At 33.7% G+C, this 22,353-nt stretch overlaps 1 protein-coding gene across 1 annotated transcript in view; it reads left to right on the top strand.

Moving 5' to 3' along the window:
• Positions 1-22,353, top strand: part of CDC42BPA (CDC42 binding protein kinase alpha) — a 227,016-nt gene that overhangs the window by 59,208 nt on the left and 145,455 nt on the right. Inside the window, exons 2-4 of the mRNA XM_023518564.1 lie at positions 7,919-8,002; positions 9,826-9,921; positions 10,635-10,783. Of these exons, the coding sequence (XP_023374332.1) occupies positions 7,919-8,002; positions 9,826-9,921; positions 10,635-10,783 (329 nt within the window). The remainder of the gene's footprint in view (positions 1-7,918; positions 8,003-9,825; positions 9,922-10,634; positions 10,784-22,353) is intronic.

Below are 22,353 nucleotides of genomic sequence, written 5' to 3'. Positions count from 1 at the left end.
ATTCCTTGAGGATGTTGTAAAGTTCTTATTTAAATTTTTTGTTTTTGGATGGGGGTGGTCTTCAGAAAGTTTTTCAGTTGATAAAAAGAGACCAAGAGAAAAGGCATTGAAGGCAAGAAAGAAATGTTTTAATAGAGTAAGGGCAAGAATGTAAGGAAGGAGAGAGTCTGGGATCAGAAGATACCATGAGACTTAAAAAGTGGTAGGGACATATATTCCTTGGGTTCAGAAGAGAAAGAGGTCAGAATAAGTGGAAAAGCAGAAACATTTAAAGATGACATGAGGGAATGTGAAGGCTCTGTTATCTCTGAAGTAGGCCACCAGGTCATTAATTGCAAGGTGAAGGGCGGACAGGACAGATGTGGGAGAGATGATGTGGCAGGGTGGCTCAGGGCATTTGGAAGATTGGTAAAGGCACGTTGAGAATGACAGACTTAATGGTAAGACTATAGGGAGATTTGAGGGCACCCTGAAGATTGCGATATGGACAAAAAGCAAGCAATAATAAAAATAATTTAAAAATTTTGTTTTTTCATAAAAGAGGTTAACAAAAACGACAGGGAAGTGGAAGTTTTCTTGCAGTTACTCATAAAGATAAATGAGGCAATTACTTAAGGACAGCCAAATTTGCTCTCCAGTCCCAATGCTTGAAAGAATTGAAGAGTGAGGGTTGGGAGCTGGTGGCAGCTCCAGCAGTCATTCGACTAGGAATAATTTCTGCCTGGTCACAGGTCAGTGTGATTTAGACCTCTAGAATCACGTCAAAAGTACTTAATGCATGACTGATAATATTTGAGATTTAGTGTGAGAAGGTGTCTTCTTTGTTTTTTTTTGTATTTTTTGTTTTTTTTTGGTATGTTCTTGCTCTATGTATGTATATTGGCTAAAGTATATAAAATAGAAGGAACAGATTGCAGATAATTTACTCTGTTATTTTAAGACAGTTAATTTTATATAGAAAAGTAGGATTGGCTGGATTATGAGCTTTACATATTACTCATTCCTGATTATAGTATCTCTGCTGGGTTTATATGCCCTGTGGTTTTTATTAACTAATAACTTTAGAAATGACAAGGCCCTAAAGAGATAATTGCTTCCTCTAAGGGATTTTGTCTTCTACCAGGAATTTGTAAATAGGAACACAGGCCCGGTGAATAGGCTCACCTCTGGCATGGATATCTGATAGGAGCATTTCTATCAGTTACGCTTTTTCTTAAAAAGAAAACAAAACTTTGAAAATAAGAACATAATTTATGTAACTCGCACAAGAAATGCATAAATTATGGGAAACAATGAGCAAGATATAATTAAAATTCAGCAGCTCTATGAATTAAGAACCTTCTCTCTACAACTCAGTTGTTGTCAGTTACTGCTTAACTTAACGCTGGGTTTTCCTTTTTGCTTTCAGGAAAACCTTTAACTTACGCCCTGGGTGTTGCCTGTCCACAGTTTCCTGGTGGCTCACCGCTTCTGCCTGCTCCAGCCTTGCTCCGGCAGCTTCAAGGCTTCTGGGCTTCAGAGCTTGTTGTGAAAGCTTGCTGCTTTGGCCTGCTACCCCTGCTTCAGGTGTCAAAAGCTTTTAATTAGCTTGCTTCCTCTAATTACTATAACTAGGCCCTTATGTGTCTGCATAATCTAGTTCTAGGGTCTGAAAGGAGAATTGCCTTTAGCCGTTCATTCTTTAAAATTTTTTACTCTGGCTCTCCTGGAATTCATGGGAGAATAAAAGAAGTTTGAAAACTGCATGATTCACCTTTGATGGTTTTAGTCTTCAGTCTGTAGGGGCACACCAGTGTGAGCATAGCCAGTGTCTGTTCTGATTGGTGATGCCAGTGGTGTACTAATTTTAAAATATTTTGACTATTGCTGCTGTATAAATAGTATCTTCATAGAGAAGTTATCTCTAGCTCTTTAGTAAATTTTTTGTAGTATATTTACTTTGCTAGAGATACTTCGTGTTTTTCTCACTTTTAATAAATATTTTGAACACAGATTATCACTCACAGAATGATTTTTAAAAACACAAGTACAATGGTTTCTACCAATTATGTAGAATTCTATCATAATTGTTACAATTAACATGTCAATATATATCAAAATTATAGGTATGATGAATGTAAATAACTCTCAGGGCTATTGACTGTTTTTGATAGTGTTGTACACTAGCTTTGTAATCAGACAAGCAGGGTACCTATCCTGGTCCTAATGCTTATTATGTGGCTATGAGTCTTCAAATCTTAGTGTACTAATTTTTTAAGGGAGGATTGTAGAACTTATTTTAGATATTTATAAGGATTAAATGAGGTAGTATATGGAATGTGCCTAGTCCAGTGCCAGGCACAGAATAAGCTTTCTGTAAAAGTTATTTTTTGTTATTTTATCACTATTAATCATAAATGATGATATATAGAAGTGATAAAAAGGAGACAAAGATATGAATATATAAGTAGTGAATAGCAACAAAGGGTAATAATAAAGGCCAAGTTGTTGAGTCAAGACATTGAAAGCGTGTTCAGTGAACAGAATGAGCTGGAATAATCTGGTACACATTTAATCGTAAAATATATAATTGTATCTCTTTGATCATAGTGCCTTGTTTTTGAGTTTGAGTATCACTTAAGTAGTGTTTACAGCTGAAAATATTGACACTTCACAACTTTCCAAATACATACATCCACATAGATTACAAATCATTCATCACTTGTTTAGTAAGTATTTATTGAATACCTATTGATTCCCAAGCAGTAGGCATATACTAGTAAATAAATCTGATTTCATAGAGTTGATGTTCTAGTGAATGAAGTAAACAGTAAAAAAAAATGCATAAGTAGAACATAGTTTATTAAATAATGACAAGAATGGGAAAAGGAAACAAAGAAATGGGATAGAAAGTGTCAAGGCATAGAGTGATACTTCAGTAAGGAATGAGAGAGCAGGCTGTGACTCTATGCAGGGTAGGGTATTCTAGGCCTAGGAAACAAGTGCAGAGGCCCTGAGTTGGGATTGAGGTGACCATTATGGCTGAGCAGAGTGAACTAGGGGGAAGATTGTATGAGTTAGGGAGATTGGAGGGCCAGAACACACTGGCCATATAGGATAAAGTAAGGTCTTTGCTTTTGACTTGCAGAGAGATGGGAAATGATTGGAAGTTGTAGAGCAGAGGAATGTCATGATCTCAGCCATGTTTCAACAGAATTGTGGTGGGTGCAGTGTTGTAAATAGATTGTGGGGAGGGTGAGGGCTGAAGTAGAATGGTGTCACATAGGATAATCGAAGAAAAATGTAATGGTAGCTTGGAACGGGTTGATAAAAGAAGGTATGGTGTGAATTCTGGATATGCCATAGGTAGACAAGATTTATGAAACCCCATGGTAATTTTTCCATGTATTGAAATCCCATTTAATGTGATCATTTTTAAGTTAGAGATTATAGCTACAAGTGATAATACTTAAATTGTGTTTAAGAACTGATTTTTATATATTTATTTCTATAGTGTATGCAGTTTCTCTAAGATCATAGTGTTATTACTATGAAGTCTTTCACGACATCTCTAGTGTTTTTAAAAATGTATCTTTGTTCTGTGTTAAATTTATAATCTTCCAGTTTATACTCAGTGTACTTTTCATTTTGATCAAATTAAAGAAGAAAGGACATTTTAATATACTATACTCTTATATTTTAATTAGCTGTGGTTCTTGAGAACATAGAAACTGAAGTTACAATTCTAAAAGAATCCTCTTTTTCTTGATTTTCTTCTACTGAAATGAGCATGGAAATAATTTGTAGTGTTGAAGGAGCCAAGCAAGATTGATTTCATTTTATTTCATTACTTATGCATTATATTCTTATTATCATTTTGATAATTCAGGAATGTTGCCTGAACTTTTATTTTATCACATCACATGTTATACTAGAAAAGTTTTTAGGCAGCTCATGAAACTTAAAAGACAGCTTTAAGAATGTGTTCCACTCTGTAGCTTGTGTCATTCTGGTTACCACACAGATGTGTAGAATAGTTCTCATTTTGGCCCTTGTCAGTCATGCTATAATACATAAAAAATTTGTGGGTGACCAGAATGAGGTGTGGTATCACATACTTTTCCATTCTGTGCTTTAAAAAAAAAATTTTTTTTTTTTTTGAGTCAGAGTCTCACTGTATCGCCCTGGGTAGAGTGCTATGGTGTCACAGCTCACCGCAACCTCAAACTCTTAGGCTTAAGCGATTCTCTTGCCTCACCCTCCCAAGTAGTTGGGACTACAGGTGCCTGCCATAATACCTGGCTATTTTTTGTTGCAGTTTGGCCGGGGCTGGATTGAACCCACCACCCCCAGTGTATGTGGCCAGCGCCTTAACCACCGAGCTATGGGTGCCAAGTTCCATGCTTTACATTTTTAAATATTTCATATAGAAATTGTAGAAAAGCATGTAGAAGTCATATGACCTAGAAATACCTGATATTTTAATACTTAGCTTTTTTAGTTTACACGTGGCATAGATATTTATGGTGTATATGTTATGTGTATATATAGAAAAATTATCACAGTATACAAACTTTAATAAACTTTGTTTCATTTAACATTTTACTGTGAACTTTCTCTTAATTAAATTCAACAATTTTTTTCAAGCATATGAATAAATTTGTTCTGAGATATGTCATACTTTGCAGTTCTAAACCTGTGGGTCACCACCCGTTTTTAACAATGAAAATACATTACAGCATTAGGAAGGTTGAGAACCATTGACTGAGATTATTTATGTTAGTTCTAGCGTTTTCTATTGAAAACTGTATATGGTGAACATTGTGGCTTAGTGTTTATTATCATATTTGTATTTATTTGAGGATATTTCTATCTATTGCTGTATAAATGTACATATCATTGATATGAAATAATAGGAAGTTAGAAATTGAAGGGATGCAGTTTCTTTTTTTGTAGTTAAAAGAAATTGAAAAAATATAGAGTTAGATTGTGTGCCACATACTAGTGGTAGAACAAATGGCAAGTAAGAGATTGGGCTGAAATATACTTAGTGTAATGCCTGGCACAGAATAATAGGTAACTCTGATTGAACACTTAGTGAGCACCAGACCTTTGTTGTAAGCACTTTATACTTAAAGATTAATTATTTTTGATCTTTATCACTATCGCATAAGGTAAGTGCTATTATCAACTCCATTATATTGACAAGAAAACAGAAGGATTGAAAGGTTTTTTGCTGAGAGCTACACAGCTAATGACAAACCAGGAGTCAAACTGTTTGAGTCTGTCTTCAGAGTCCCCACTTCCCTACACAGCCACAATGAACGCTAGCTCAGTGTTTGAGTATTCATGAAGTACTAGGCGGCATCATGTTCCTGCTGCACAGTTGTATAATCCAGAGGTTGTCTTGGTTCTAGAATTTCTTTGGGTCTTGGCAAGGTAGCTTAATGCATACACTCTATTTTATTATGTCACACCCCATGCAGATTTGGAGCCTCAACCTATACGGAAATACATTTGTGTTTCTGCAGTGAAACATATTTGTTTTTATTTTGTTTTTATACTGAGATATAAAAAGAAGATTATTAAAAGCCTGATGTCAGTACATGTTGCCACATGAGTTATGGAAACTTTTTGTCTTTTAGAATTGGAGATAAGAGACTTACATAAAACTGCATAGGACCTGGATAAAATTTTTAACATGGTTCCTGGCATTTACAACACACTGAATGTGTTATTGGTACTACCACTACTATTACTCATAGTTATCATCAGATACTTTTATATATTCATATATAGAGAAAATTGGTGAGTCATAAGTACTAGGAGTACTTCTATCACATTATGGCCCAGGTGAGGGGGTATGTAAGCTTTGGAGTCTTCAGTCGTGTTTCTCTAAGTCAGAGTAACACAGACTGTCAGTGATAGATTTGTGTGTCTTCCCTTGTTCTAATGTAGGCTTGTCTAGCTTAGTGCATTCCCAGTTGTGCACAAATTTGATTTCAGAGTCTACAGAATAGCTCGGGTTGTGTTTTCTTCCTTTCGGAGATCTTAGTAAAATCCAGTGTTTTGAGTTTTTCCTTGTTCTTTGTTTTAGCTGCCTTACTTTAAATAAGTATGAGCCTATTGGAAGAACAGTTTGACCCATCATTTCCCCATATGTGACCAGATATAATTAAAGACTAAAGTGGTTGCATTTGAAATTGAGATAATTTCCTCTTCTCACCATTTTAATTGATGACGAATTGTAATCATAGTCATAATTATATTTAAGATAATTACAAAGAAATGTTCCGGATAATATATTTATTTTAATTATATGGTCATATTACTTTTATTGCAGTATGATACAAAATTTTTTCTTTTATTTGAGATAGGATCTCACTCTGTCTCCCAGACTGGAGTGCAGTCTCCCAGACTGGCATGATCATAGCTCACTGCACACTTCCAACTCTTGGGCTCAAGTGATCCTCCTGCCTCAGCCTCCTGAGTAGCATCCACTACTGCGTATGGCTAATTTTTAAAGTTATTTTTTGTAGATACAGAGGCTCTCTATATGTTGTCCGGGCTGATCTTGAACTTGTATCTTTAAGTAGTCCTTGCTCCTTTGGCTCCCAGAGTGCTGGGATTATAAGCCTGAGCCAGTGCCACCTATTCCCAAATATAAATTTATTCAATGACTTTGATTCACATTTGCTATTGAGATTATTATTTTTTTATTTTGGCACTTGAGTTTAAACCTATTCTCTATTCTTAGAAATATCCCTTTGAACTGTTTGAAGATCTGCTATGTATACTTGTCTTCTCATTCTGTGTATGACGGTACTATTTGGCTTCTTTGCCCCTCAGGAAGTAGAAACATCCTCACTGAAGCTCTTTCTTTCTCTTTTGTAGACTAGCCTCAGGCCTATAGCAAATCCCAATGAGCTGGAAGAGCCCTTACTAGATTATGTAGTCAAATGGAAGCAGAGAGATAGAAGTAGAAATGTAATTAGTTTGTAAAGGGTGAGAATGGGGCCTTACATAGTACTTATTTGTATTTGACAGTTTTGATTCATAAGTGAAATATAAAATACAGAAATGTATGTTCCTTTTCTGTTGGAAGGGATGTGTAAAGTCTTCAATTTTTGTAAAACTGTTAGTTTTTTTTTTTTGGGAGACAGTCTTACTATGTCACCCTGGCGTTACAGCTCACAGCAACCTCCAACTTAAGCGATTCTCTTGCCTCAGCCTCCCAAGTAGGTGGGACTGCAGATGCCCACCACAATGTCCGGCTGTTTTTTGTTGCAGTTGTCATTGTCATTTAGTTGGCCTGGGTTGGGTTTGAACCTGCCACCCTTAGTGTATGTGGCTGGTGCCCTAACCACTGTGCTACTGGCGCCAAGCCAAATCTGTTAGTCTTAATGGCTTTCTAGGTATGTGTACATGTATACGTAGGGGTGTGTGTGAATAGGGCTTGTGGTATAGTGTATAAGAAAGAGTATGTGGTATGAAAAATATGGTTATTTTCAGTTTATTTCATATCGTCTGCCACAGAACATATTTGTTTTGGCACTTGGCATTCCCTGTATCGTTGTGTTGGAATTTGGGGTGCATTATTTAGTAAGCTGTGGTTCACTCATATTAAACGTTTTGGTCAATTTCTTAATTATGGTAGATACTGAGTTTAAATTCCAGAAGAGAAAACTTGGAAAGGAGGATACGTTGTATAATTTCCAACTGATACAGTGTTTAGAAATACATTTACTGGTTTGGCACATGTTCACTAATACAACTTTTTCACCTGACAACATTATTTAATTTAGGATCTTAGAATTTAAAGTGCATTGAAATAATTGATAATTGGTATTTTTTTACAGAGAGGAAAAAGGAAACTGGATGACTGAAAAAGGTATTATTTGTTATGTTTCAAAAGTGATACTACTTTTATCTTTTCTAGGTTGCTGTAGTAAAACTAAAAAATGCAGATAAGGTGTTTGCCATGAAAATATTGAATAAGTGGGAAATGCTGAAAAGAGCTGAGGTAAGAGTCTTCTGTATTAGAGTATTAAAATATCTTAGTAATATTTTTAGGGAACTGTAAGATTACATAGAGCCGGTATATCCTTAAATATCATTTAATAACATTTTTATCTATGGTGACTTTTTGAAGGCATAGAAAACAAGTTTAATACATAATTATACATCATAAAAGTTATTTGTGATGTTAATTTAATATTGGCTGAAAATAAAATGGAAACCCTTGTAATGTGGGCTTATGTAGCTGTGTTAAACACTATATATAGCATACTGTATGATGATATTTTTATTGTTTGTGGAATATGAAATAGCCATTAAAAAATTAGGTAGATTTCTATGTATTGATATGGAAATATGCTCAAATATATACATATTATTACTTGAAAAAATGTAACTTGCAGAGCACTGTGATCTCATTGTGTAAAGAACAGAAAAGATAGAAGTGGGATACCACATGAATATATAATATGTGTGTGTATGCTTATATATATATATACAAAAAAAAATTTTTGAGAGGATGCTAAACAAAGAGTTAATGGTGGTAACCTCTGAACACAGCATCTCGATGATGAAACCCGGGTCATAACTCAGACTCTTTCTACTTCAGTTCTCTTTGAAGTTTCTGGCATAGTGGCATTCTTTTTCTTTTTTTTATCTTTAAAAAATTAAAGATAATATAGAATTATAATGTATCCTATAAAATTATTTTTATCATACATTTCTAAGATTCTCCAGGAAATGTATTTTGAGAATAAATTAAAACTTTTAAAAAACAAACTTAAAAAAAAGCAATCAATTGGAGAAAATAAACCAAGAAAAATGAGTAATACAAAGTTCAGGTATTCAGCAAGTGTATATAAAGCTATTCCTCTGCACCTGTGATTAAGAATGTATAAAACAAAGAATAGATATTGTTTTATACCAATCATATAGACAACCACTTATAAGTCTAATAATGTCACATGAAGTTGCAGATGTGGGGGAAGTAGTTTTCATACACTGGGCTAGAGGTGGTAATTGGTATCATACTTAGGAAAGAAAATTAGATATCTTTGGTAAAGTTGAAATATCCTTATATCTAGGATTTCTACTTCTGAGTGGATATAGTAGAGAAACTCTTGTACATTTTATAGATATATTTGTTACAACATTGTAATAACAGAAAATTGGAAATATTCTATACTTCATAATTAGGGGGTTGCATAAGTAAATTTTGGTGCATTCAAACAATGGAATTCATAGCAAAAACAGAAAAAGGAAAACGGTCATTGCTTAGTGAAGAGTAATCAAGTTGCAAAAGGATACATAAAATTCTATCACTCATGTAAATTTTCAAAACAAAATGGTTCTATTGTTTTTGGACATACACATGAGTGATCAAAGCATATGATTGGTAGACTATATACTACTTTAGATTATTGATTCCCTTTGGGATAGGTAAGGATGTTTGGGATGAAAGGGATAGGAATAGGAAGGCTACAACTTGTATCTTATTGCCCTAAAGATAAAAAGATCCAAAGTTAATATGTCAAAATGTTGACATTATATTGTCTGGATGTTAAATTGTTTCATGATTGTTGCCTAAATTATTCTGTGCATTTTTCTCATTGTTTGAACTAGAATGTTATTTTAAAATACAAATTTTTTTAATGTACTGTTATAGTAGTCCAGTTTGTGAGGATGCTTTGAAACTTGTTGAAAAGTCTTATAATAATTGGATATATTCCTTTTCTAGAACAGAATTAATATAGTAAACATATTGAGCAACTGTTTATGTATTTACTAGTTTTACATAAGATGTTCTCTAAATTTTTTTTTCCTTTTCAGACAGCGTGTTTTCGTGAAGAAAGGGATGTATTAGTGAATGGAGACAATAAGTGGATTACAACTTTGCATTATGCTTTCCAGGATGACAATAATTTAGTAAGAATTATTTTTATGTTTCTGTTTCCTTATTAATTTTTTGTCAGAAGAATTAGCATTATTTTCATTTAAACATTGTTTAAAGGTAGATTTGATTTAGAAAATCACTGCATTTCACAGAGTATAAGTTGCATACTTGCTATGTGATTTTTTTCTTTTTTGTATAAGTTGATACCTTTCCATTGGAATTTTTTATGCTTTTTAATGAACAAGTCAAAACAAGTCCAAAAAGATTTAATTCCTATTAGTTAAATTCTATAGAAGGGGCTCAACATTTTTTAAAATAACTTTTCCGAATAGTATTGTAGTATTCTGTTGTTTTTTAGAATTTTGTATAACTAGAGCCACATTAAGAACCTAGCCTACATCTGATTTTATATTGATATCATATATCACTTAACAAAAGTTGGGAAAGAACTTGGAGGAAAGTCAAAATATTAGAAGCATGAAGAGATAAACAAGTGAATAGGAAAATAAGAGTGTACAACTCCTTGGCCTGCTATTCAAAGCTCTTCATTTTTTGACCATGGTTCTTTAGATGTCTTATAACGACCAGTGATGCTCATCATACCCAGTTCTTGTTAATTAACTACATAAGTAATTAGCCACAGAAGTATTTGACACAGTCCTGTTTGATCTTAGGGATATATTATACACGTATTGATTTTTCACTCTTATTGTTTAATGAATACGTTTTATTTTTTCATTCACAGTATCTAGTTATGGATTATTATGTTGGTGGGGATTTGCTTACTCTACTCAGCAAATTTGAAGATAGATTGCCTGAAGATATGGCTCGATTTTACTTGGCTGAGATGGTTATAGCAATTGACTCAGTTCATCAACTACATTATGTACACAGGTGAGTAAGACAGTAATTCATTGCACCTGCCTGAGTTAGTATGTGATATCCACAAACAGAAGTCTGCTTCTAAATCTATTAATCTTAAATACATTTTTCATTAACCAGATTACTTTTGAGATGTTTTGCTTTGTTATTTTCATTGTCGGTATTACAGAAGTGATGTCCTTAATACCTATATGTACATGTGTAATATGTAAAAGTTCCCACTTGCTGTCAGCATTTTTATAGAATACTTAAAAAAATCACTCTTATTTAACATTACATATGATTTCCATCTCAAAAGGAGTTTGTATTGGCCAGTTTCCTTAAGTTGAGTCTTGTATATTGGCATTAGCTGAATTAATCATCCAGGTCCATTTGCTCAGTAAATATGTATTTTATGTTTATTATGTATTTTATGTTTCTCAAGAAAATACTTTCAAGGATTGCATAAATGTAAAAAGATATTTTTATAGGAAAGTAAAAATTTGATATTCATGGAATAATTTCTTCATTGTAAACTATTTATAATTTATGTTTAATAAAAAATTTAAAAATATATTGGATAGTTTAAAAGGTAAGCTCACATTTTAAAAGTAAAGTGGAAGTCATCACAAAGTTATTGGTGACTTATTCAAATGAGAAGAATCTTTGGGTTGTACCAAATGTGAAGAAGAGAAAGATGCTGAGATAACAGCTACTGCTGTGTGAGAAAGAAACTGAACCTTTTTCTACAACAGCGAATTTCAAATTTTGGCATGCGTCAGCGTAATGTGGAGGGCATGTTGAAACCTACTTTGTTGGGTCAGCTTCAGAATTTCCGATTCAGTAGGTTGATGGAGTTGGGAAATTGGCATCTTTAACAAGTTTTCTAAGTGTCAGTGTTGGTGGTGATGTTGCTGCTGGTTTGACCACATTTTGAGAACCACTGCTCTAAGACAGCAGTGACTATTTCTTTTAAATTCTAGATAATGAAAGTGATTACTAAGAAGAACATAAGCATGGGAAGAGGAGAAAGTTTCTTTTTCAGTGTTGCTTTTTTAGAGATGTGAATGTCTTAACGCATATTCATTTAATTAGTAATGAAGTTCTAGGATAGTGGTTCTCAACCTTCCTACTGCTGAGATGTATTTTCATTGTTACAAAGGGGTGGGACCCACAGGTTGAGAACCACTGTTCTAGGACGTTATTAAAGGAAGAATATTGTGAGCGAAGAGTTTGGATTTTATCAAATGTCAGTTTGTGAGGACCTGTAAGTTAGCTGCAAAACTCACATATATATGGGACCTCCCTATGACAGGGCTTCTTGGAGTTTTTGTTGTTTCTGCCTTGTCCACACTGAACCACCAGCAGTTCTTCAGCGTTTAGGTTTTCCTAACCAGACACTAGTTCCCTGTGAGTTCTCTGCACTTCTAAGGTGTGATTCTTTGTATCTGCTTCTCTGTCGTTGATTTTGGGGACAGCAGTTGCCTTGTGACCTCACTTCCCTTACATATCTAAGAAGAGCTGCTGTTGATTTTTTCATTTTTTTTCCCCCAGATTTGTACTGGTTAGGACATAATGGTGACTTCTGAGCTGCTTATGTACTAGACAGAAAACTAGAAGTTTCCTAGTAATCTTTTAAAGTTCAGGTTTCAAAACAATGTGTCTTATTACTGTGATTATGGTAGCTTAGAATTTTTTGTATAAAAACAGTTCTTTTGTAAAGATGAAAAGATTTCCAAACGTGCTATTTAAAATTAATTGACTATCGGCAGAAATGCAGACCATTTCCTTGTTACTTTATTGTGGAAACCTAAGGATGTTATGTATTATAAAGGTAAACACTTAGGGGAACTTTCCTATTATTTTTGATGGAATAATTACCTTAGTAGCCTCCTCCCTTTTGAAGGAGGCATGGAAAGGGTGCAGTGGGATTGAGTAGAGAAGAAATAGGATATTAATACAGCAGCTAATACTGATAAATACTGTTTGAAGGAATTAGAAATAATGAGTGGCTAAATTTGAAATGCTTAACTTTAAAGTTGTCACTTCTCTTCAAATTGATCCATAGGTTTAATATAATCCCTATGAAAAATCCCAGCAAGATTTTTTTTCCCAGCAATGTTTTCTTTTTGTAGATAAAAGCAGCTTATTTCAAAATACATATGGAAGCTAAAGTAGTTAAAAGGATTTTGAAAAAAGGGAATAAAGTGGAAGGAATCAGTCTACTTATTATATTGCCACTTTAAACAAGACAGTGGTGTGATCTTGATATTATAAACACACAGATCACTGGAGGAGAATAGAGAATCCAGACATAAACTAACAAATACTTCCAGCTGCTTTTGAAAAAGATACAAGACTAATTAAATGGAGGAAAGTTAATCTTCGACAAATAGTTTAAGAAAAATAGGCAAAAAGAAATGATTTTTTCCAAATCTTACACAAATACAAAAATTAATTCAAAATGGATCTTGAATTAAAATGCACAATGTAAAACTACTATTATAGAAGAAAACACTGGAAAATATCTTTTGGATCCAGGGCTTGGTAAGGAGTTCTTAGATAATGACAATACAAGCATGATCAATAAAGGAAGAAGAATAAATTCAATTTCATCAAAATTAAAAATATGTGTTCTGTGAAAGACTCTGGTAAGAGGATGAAATAACATGCTACAGCGTGGGAGTATTTGTCAAAATACTGACTGACAAAGGCCTTATATTTAGAATATAGCATAATTAAAAGACCCAAATAATCTGATTTGTAAATGAGGAAAAGGCAAGAGGAGATACGGATGACAAACATATGAGAAGATGTTCAGATCAGTTTGGGAAAATGCCAGTTAAAACCACATGGATTACTACTACCTACCTATTGGATGAAGAATAGTGATGATACTAAATGCTGGTGAGGCTGTGAAGAGCATAGCTTTCTTATACATTGCTGTTAGAAATGTAAAGTGGCACAACTATTCAGGAAGAATTTGACAGTCTTTTTTTTTTTTAAAGCATTTGATCCAACAATTATATTCTTGGGAATTTATCCTAGATATTAAAACTTACATTCATAGAAAAACCTATATGTATGTGAATGGTCACAGCGGGTTTGTTTGTAATAGCAAAATACTGGAAATAGCTGGGATGTTCTTCAGTGGGTGAATGAGTGAGCAAACCTGGTACATCTGTACAGTAGAATACTTCTGATCATTAGGAAGGAATGAATTCCTGACACATAGGACAACCTGGATGGACCTCAAGGGCATTATGCTTAGTGAATAGTTCAATCTCAAAATGTTACATTTCAGTAACATTCTTGAAATAACAAGACTACACACCCACCATGCAGATTTTACAAGGGTAAGATTTACAGCCTAATAGTAGTGTGCAGTGTCAGTATTTTGGTTTGATTTTATGCTACAGTTACAGTGTTGCCAATAGAGGAAGCTGGTGGAAGGGAACATGGGGTTCATTATACTACTTTCTGTGATTTCCTGTAGGCTATCATCATTTTAAAATTAAAAAACTTGTTCTTCTGAAGTCTGGCAATCAAGCCCAAGAAATTCTATCCATCATATTTCACCTATAGTACATGTTAATTTGGTGAATTTCTCAAGATTTCCAAATTTGCTTAGACGTCTTTGCCTATAGGATTAAAGTTAAAGTACTTCTGCTTCATAGTTGTTCCCAAGTTGGACAAGTGTTTTTCTTATTTTTAATTTTGTAAATAATCATTTATTTATTATGAAGGTATTGTTTAGCCTGTACCTGTTTTTCTGGTATTTTAGCTACTTTCTTGTGTGTGAGGTACCATACAAGTAGAGGAAATATTATCTCTATTTTGAAGGATTACTTGAGAGTTAACTATAATAATAGTGAAAAGTGCAGTGCCTACTAAAACAGGTCTAAAAAACTGTAAAAATGATATACTTAAACATTGTAGAGATGTAAAACAAAAGACAGTAGTAGATTTAAAAGTGAAATCAGGAAGACATCTTGGAAAAAGTCATGTTTGGAATAGGGAGAAGATATTTCAGAAGATTGAAATAGCTTAGTTGAGGAAGGAGGGCCACAAGTAAACAAGATACACAGATGACAATCATAAAGGTTCAGATGTGATATTTTATCATTATTTTAATGTTAAAGATGTTGCTGGAATACATAGAAAAATTCAATGTAAGGAAATACTAATGTTTGAAAGTATGTCCATCTATTGCTATGCTTTTAATGAAATGGTTGGGTTTTTTTCCCCTGTGTTTATTAAAATACTATTTTGGCAATCACAAGATATCTTCTTTTCAGTTATCTGTCAAGTTAGATTTTAGACTTTGCCATTGATGCATTTTAATTTTCAACTTAAAATTTGAGTTTCAGCATTTCTGTTTTTGATTTGCTGAATAGGTAGTTTGCATTTTAAGGATGTGTCCTTTTTCTTCAATCAGTTATTTGTTCAAATACAAAATTTGGGATTAGAGGTTATTTCTAATGACTTAACAGCATTATGTGGGATGTCTGACTCAGATTGATTAAAGTATATGCCAAATGTTGGGTTATAATAAAGGAAATCCTAATTGTAGGTTTGAAAAAAACCCAAGTTATTTCTAAACATGTTTAACTAAACTCAGCAATAGACTTGGTGTTCAGCCTGTGCACTACAACTTCAAAAATGCTGATTATCAAAAGGCACAGAATCCTGTTACATAGACCAACAAAGAAAAAATAAGTTTGATCTGATTAGAATGTTGTGTGTGCTTATTATGTAGTTCAGTTTTAGATGACAAAAATGGAAAGATGAGGATCTTGTAGTGTTTTTGAACAGCACATAGATGATCTATATAGATAATCAGAATGTTGATTCTGGTACCAAAATGTTACCAGCTGATATTGCATGCCCTTTGGTGACTAAGCTCTTACCTTGATTTCTGTTTCTAATGTAGTTTCCTACCGTATCACAGTGTAGCCGGTGTACTTTTTTGTGGTTTCTTTTCTTTTCTTTTCTTTTTTTTTTTTTGAGGAAGAGTCTCACCATGTCACTCTTGGTAGAGTGCAGTGGCGTCACAGCTCACACCAACCTCCAACTCTTGGGCTTAAGTGATTCTCTGGCATCAGCTGGGACTATATGCACCCACCAGAACGCCCCGCTGTTTTTTGATGCAGTTGTCATTGTTGGTTAGTTGGCCTGGGCCAGGTTCAAACCCGCCACCTTTGGTATATGTAGCGTCATAACCACTGTGCTATGGGTGCCAAGCCAGTGTTGTACATTTGGACTTCATGCTAGTAGGGCCTTATTAGAAAACACTGTGATTGAGAAGGATCATTGCTAGTTGGCAGGTTAATCTGTCATGGAGAATCATGATATTGTAAAGTGTATAATGCTTTAAGGTTGTGGATTAGAGAAAGTTAGATATGTGTGTGTAATATGCAGAGATAACAATTTCTTTTCTTATGCTAGATTACCTGTTTCATAAAAGGAAATTCTTGCTTTTTATTTTTTTCAAAAAGATCTTAGTGGAAGTAGATCCCCATATAGTTAAATAATGGTAGAATATTTATTAAATTTTTTTAAGGGAATTCCCGCTTCATTTAAAACCCTTTGAAGGCAATTTTAAAAAACATCTAAAAATTGTTTTTTATTAGCTCTACTCGTAATAGTCCTAGGTATTATCCTTGATAGTTAACATTAATAGTAGGTCTTTCACTGCTTAATAAAGACTTTTCTCCAAAGTTTATTCACTCTTAAGAGTGCTTTTCAGTGGATCTTCATTAAAATTTGTTGTGAGGTTAAATTGTAGATAGTCTGTTTAAATAGTTTTTTGAGATCTAAATCTTGTCCCATATAATTTACTCATTTGAAGTGCACAGTGAATTTTAATATGTTCACATATATGCACAACCATTACCACAGTCCATTTTAGAACATTTTCACCATCTCACAAAGAAACCCCATACCTGTAATTTCCTACCTCCCTAATTCCCTATTCTCTTTCAGCATTAAGCAGTTATTAGTTTACCTTCTATTTCTATAGATTTTTCTATGCAGGACATTTCCTATAAATGAAATTATATAACATGCAGGGTTTTTTCCCTGGCTTGAAAATAATTTTATTTTTAAAACAATTTATTTTACTTTTTAAATGGAAGATGGGGTTTCACTCTTGTTCAGGCTGGTCTTGAACTCCTGAGCTCAACTGATCCTCTCGCCTTGGCCTCCCAGAGTGCTAGGATTATACGCCTGAGCCACTGTGGCTGGCCACATTTTTTTGTATGTGTGGTTTTGTGAACGGCTTCTTTCACTTAGCATAATGTTTTCAAGGTTCAGTCATGTTGTAGAATATGTTAGAATATATTAATATGATCTCAGCCAGGTTGACTGCCAGGTAAAACTAAAATGTAAACATTTCCCAGAATTTTATGACAGAACCTAAAATGTACATGCTATAACAGTCACAGTGTATATGGTCACAATCTAAAATTAATCTATCAAGAAATCATGTTTTAGTCTTAGGAGAAAAAATAGTCAACTATTGGTAACACCAAGATGATCCAGGTATAAGAATTACTAGACAAAGATTTTAAATTAAATTAACAGCATTTAAATTAAATTAAGGCATTTAATTTAAATATGCTCCATCAAATAAAGAACACATTTGAGATGAATGAAATGATAGAAAATCTCAGCAGTAACAAAGAAACTGTAAGAGAAATAAATGAAATTTTTAATCAGAAAATTACAGTATTACAAATAAAAAGTCTGGCTTCAAGAGCAGAAAGGAGATTATATAGAAGTAAATCAGTGAATTTGAATATGGATCAGTGGAAATTATCCAAGGAAGAACAGAGATAAAAAGATTGAAAAAAAGCTCGGTGCCTATAGCAGTAGTTGCAACACTGGCCACATGCACAAAGGGTGGCGGGTTTGAATCCAGCCTGGGCCAGCTAAACAACAATGACAACTGCAAAGAAAAATAGTCTAGCCAGGAGTTGTAGGGGGTGCCTGTAGTTCAGCTACTTGGTATGCTGGGGCAAGAAGATCACTTAAACTCAAGAGTTTGAGGTTGCTGTGAGCTGTGATGCCACGACACTCTACCAAGGGCTACATAGTGAGAGTCTGTCTTAAAAAAAAAAAAAAAAAAGAGAAGTTTGGGAAAAAAAAGATTTTTTCTTTTTAGGGAAGAAAAAGTGTAATATGCATGTAATTGGGAGTATCAGAAAGAGAGAATAGAGACAGTAAGGCAGAAAAAAATAATAGCCCTGGACCTTACCTATTTGAAGAACTACATGAATTTTATAGAATTAAAAATGACAGAAAATCCAAAACAATATAAATACCAAGAATACTATACCTAGCACATTACAATCAAAATATGGATACAATAGATAAAGAAAAAGTCTGTAAAGCACAGAGGAAAACATTATACATAAAAGGGAGAAAAGGAAAAACAATTTGAATGATCTCAAATTTCTCAACAAAACCATAAAGGCAGATCTATTAAGTATAGAGTATAAATGTCTTAACATAATAATTAAGTAAATGAGGTGAAGGCTATATTAACCAATACGATGTAAGCATTCCAAATTGTATATGAAATCAGCACATTATACCCCATAAATGCATTAATGTATACATGATCTACCTCTTTATGATTTAATAAAAAAGAAAAAGAAAAAAAAACCATGAAGGCTAAATTGCAGTTAAATACTGAGTACTGAAAAGAAGAAAGGAAGAAAATTATCAACCCAGTATTATGTAACTGGTGGCAATTTCTTTTAGTAAAGAAGTTGGAGAAAAAAAGACATTTTTAGGTAAATAAAGTCCCAAAGAATTCATCGCTTCAGGCCTTCTTTGCAAGAAATGCTCAAGAATAGACTTCCAACTGTAGGGAAGTGATAGCAGAAGGAGAACTGGATTTTTGAGTAAGAAGAGTGAGACCCTGACTCTTAAAAAAAAAAAAAAAAAAAAACCAGCTGGGCACCACGCCAAGAGCCTATAATCCCAGTGGCTTCTGGAAACTGAAGCAGTGGGATGCCCACAGCTTGAGTCTGAGGTTTCAGTGAGCTATGATGCCATTGCACTCTGCTCAGGGCATAGAGTGGGACTCTGTCTCAACAACACAAGCAAAGAAATAAAAATAAAAAATAAGCAAGGAAATAAAAAACAAATGGTAAAATCTTGGTATATATAAAACACTATATGTTTTTTCCTCTTAATTCTTTACAATACATGACTGTTTAAAGCAAAAGTTATTTTGGTGGGATATTCAATGAATGAATATGTCATGTAAGTGACAACTATAACATAAAGGCAAGAGATAGGGCATAAACAAATTCTAGGACAATTGCTTACCATAAAAATAAAAAGGAAAAAGTCCTATGGGGAGTGAAAAGTAAGTGACTTATTAGAGAAAGAAAACTAATTTATCATTAGCCTTTTCAATGACAAGGCTTTATGATTAAAAAATATATTAAATATTTATAAATACCCCAGACAAAAAGATGTGAACGAACCCAACTTTCAGGTGTAAAGAGCACATACAAATGTTGTTAAGGTATAGGAACTTGGGGAATGTTCTTTCCATGAATTTTTCCTTTGGAATCTACTAATCTAGTTAATACAAGGAAATGAGCTTCAGATAAAATGGCTAGAGAGACATTGGCATAGGAAGTAGTTTTGCTCATTAAATAGTCAGTTAAGGTTAAAAGGAGAGAGTATTGTATTAATGGCTATATGTTCTGACATGACCATATAGTACAACTGTTAAAGTAGGTGGTGGTAATTTATGTAAAAATTTTTTGAACTGTTTTCAGTAATCAAATTAGTGGTGACTATATAATTACTGTTAATTTGAGATTGTTGTATATGAAATGAAACAAATGAGTGATTGTGGAGTATTCTGATTCTATCATTGATTGTGTTCTTAAGTATCAGGATTCTGGTTGTTGTAGAAAAGAGATGCTGATACAATGTAGAAGAGGATAACTGAAAACCTTGTAGTTTTGAAGTTGAATTGGAAGTAGTGGAACGAACTTCCAAAGTATTTTGTCATACACACACTTCCCACCCTTGTGTTTATAACTCTGTTCAATGAAAAGGACTAGAAACTGACCCTAAAGGTAACAATAAGCATCCCTGAAGACAGACTGTGGTTCTCAAATACCGCTTCCCATAGAGGGAAAAACAGGCTTCCTAGAGAAACCACTGATTCCAGGTTTCCCGTACACCTTATCATGCCAAATAGCAAATAAGGTTTCAGAGACTTTTAAGGTCATGTTGGAAGGATTCCGGAACCAAATCAGAAAGGCTACCACTGGCTAAAGATGCAAAAACTTGAGGTTTAATGGGAATAGTAATAGCAACAAATTGAAACTCATCAGATATACTTGTACTATTAATAAGTTCATAGTGCTACTTTTAAACTAGTTTGAAGCAACTAGATCTATATTGCAGATTCCTCAAAAGACTTAGGAGTTTTATTATCAAGTAATTCTGGAAGTGAAGGTGATGAGTCTGAATAAGAAATTGATTGAATGTTTAGTCTTTAGACATCAGATCACCTTCCAGGTAAACTTTGCCTTACTTTCCTTGTTAGAATACTTTAACTTTCCCTTCTGGAGAGGATAAAACAAAGGGTCTTTAGACCCTTTGAGGACCCAGTTGTGGGAAAGTTTACCATAGTAGAAATGAAGGTTTACCAGAGGAATTAATCTTACATATTGAATATTGAGATCACCCTCTACCCTTCTTCCTCATTTGGCTGCAAGTATGATAATAGTCAGTTTTATACTCCCTTGGATTCTGTAGAGGAAAGTGCAGAAAAGTATAGGGTCATTCAGAGGTAGAACATCTCAATAATAGCAGTTCTAAAGCAAGAGGACAGAGAAGATGAAAGGGATAGAATTATCAAATAAATACTTAAATGTTTTATAGAGCTGAAAGACAGAATTCCATATTTACTTATTTATTTATTTTTAGAGACAGAGTCTCACTTTGCTGCCCTTGTTAGAGTGCTGTGGCATCGCATCTCACAGCAACATCCTGCTTTTGGGCTTAGGTGATTCTCTTGCCTCAGCCTCCCATGTAGCTGGGACTACAGGTGCCCACCACAACATCCAGCTGTTTTTTCTTGCAGTTTGGCTGGGGCCGGGTTTGAACCCGCCACCCTCGGTATATGAGGCCGGTGCCCTACCCACTGAGCCACAGGCGCCACCCCCAGAATTTCCATATTTAAACGGACCACTGAATGCTTAGCATAATGGTACAGCTAAGTGAGATGAACTAAAAAATGTAAATAATACATGTTTTAAAGATTACTTGGTGGTTTATCATATGCCATGTTAAAGTATAGGATGCTATTCATTATACTTTATCACAAGTTTATTTTGGCTTTATCTTCTTCATTAGTTTGTATAGGCACAAACTTCAAGTACAGCTTCCTCTATTGTACTCAGTGGATATATTCTGTGATGTCTCTCTGGGTGTTTTCTTCATCTAGACCTGGAGCTTGTGGTTTCAAGGGCCTCTTTCTGGGAGTGAGTTAATAGGTTGCTACAACATAACACTCCCATTGTCAAATTATATTTTAGGAGTAGTTGTTGTTTTATCTGGTATTCAGACAGTGAATTCTATATGTTAGTCATTATTGCATTGAGTGTCCACTGAATTATATTTCCTGATCAATTATTTGTCACTTTCTCACTTTGTTCTATAATGGATTTAGGTAATTTTACATAATGAATAAAATAATCAGTGTCAAAATAAAAAGAGTAATTACAAAATAGAAATTATATTTAAAAGTAAAGAACCTAAAGCAAGGAAAACTAAACACTAAACAGAAGTTATCAAGTTAGATATTTTAATATTTTTCATGCTTTTCTTTATTTCTATTCCCAGTATAGTTTATTCATGTGAAAATGTTGCTACTTTCAGTATAGACTAAGATCCTATGAGCTAAGGCACACTAGGCTTTTCAATGGATAGAATGATGGCAGAGTAAGCAGGTTTGGTGAAACTTACTGGAATGTATGTAATTTCCTATCTTCATTTTAAATATTAAATACTGATTTGAATAAATTCTTAGAATGTAAAATGTACTTTAAAAGTGATCTTTGTCCAGAAAAACAAAGAAAACATTTATGGATTTCTTCAGAACTATGTTTATCTCATATAATTTGTTTCATATTTAAGATTATTGATTATAATTTGTATTAACCACATCTTAATGTTGATAAAGTTTATGTTATGTGGTTAACTGTAGGGTAAAATGTTCCTATACATTATAGGAAATGGGTCAACCCTATTTTAATAGAATATGTTGGTGGAAATGCCACAGAATTCATTTCTGGAGAGGTTTTCATCTCTGATCCCATAAGAATTTCATGAAGGATAAGTATGTGCTGAGCATTCACTAGTATGATTTGGCAGTTATCCTCTTGGAATGTGTAAAATCATTACTTTTACAATGAGATAGAAATATTTTGAGGCCTGAGGCTTACTCAAAACTCCCTTCAGTCCTTCACAGGCCTGAGTCACATTTCAAAATTGGAATTTTTTATATTGCTAAAAGAAGAGCTATTTTTATAATATCCCAAAATTACTAAAAAAAAAAAAAA

The sequence above is a fragment of the Otolemur garnettii genome, unplaced genomic scaffold (assembly GCF_000181295.1).
Source record: "Otolemur garnettii isolate 467f Iridium unplaced genomic scaffold, OtoGar3 scaffold00141, whole genome shotgun sequence".
Taxonomy (NCBI): domain Eukaryota; kingdom Metazoa; phylum Chordata; class Mammalia; order Primates; family Galagidae; genus Otolemur; species Otolemur garnettii.
This window is presented reverse-complemented; position numbering and strand designations above follow the sequence as displayed.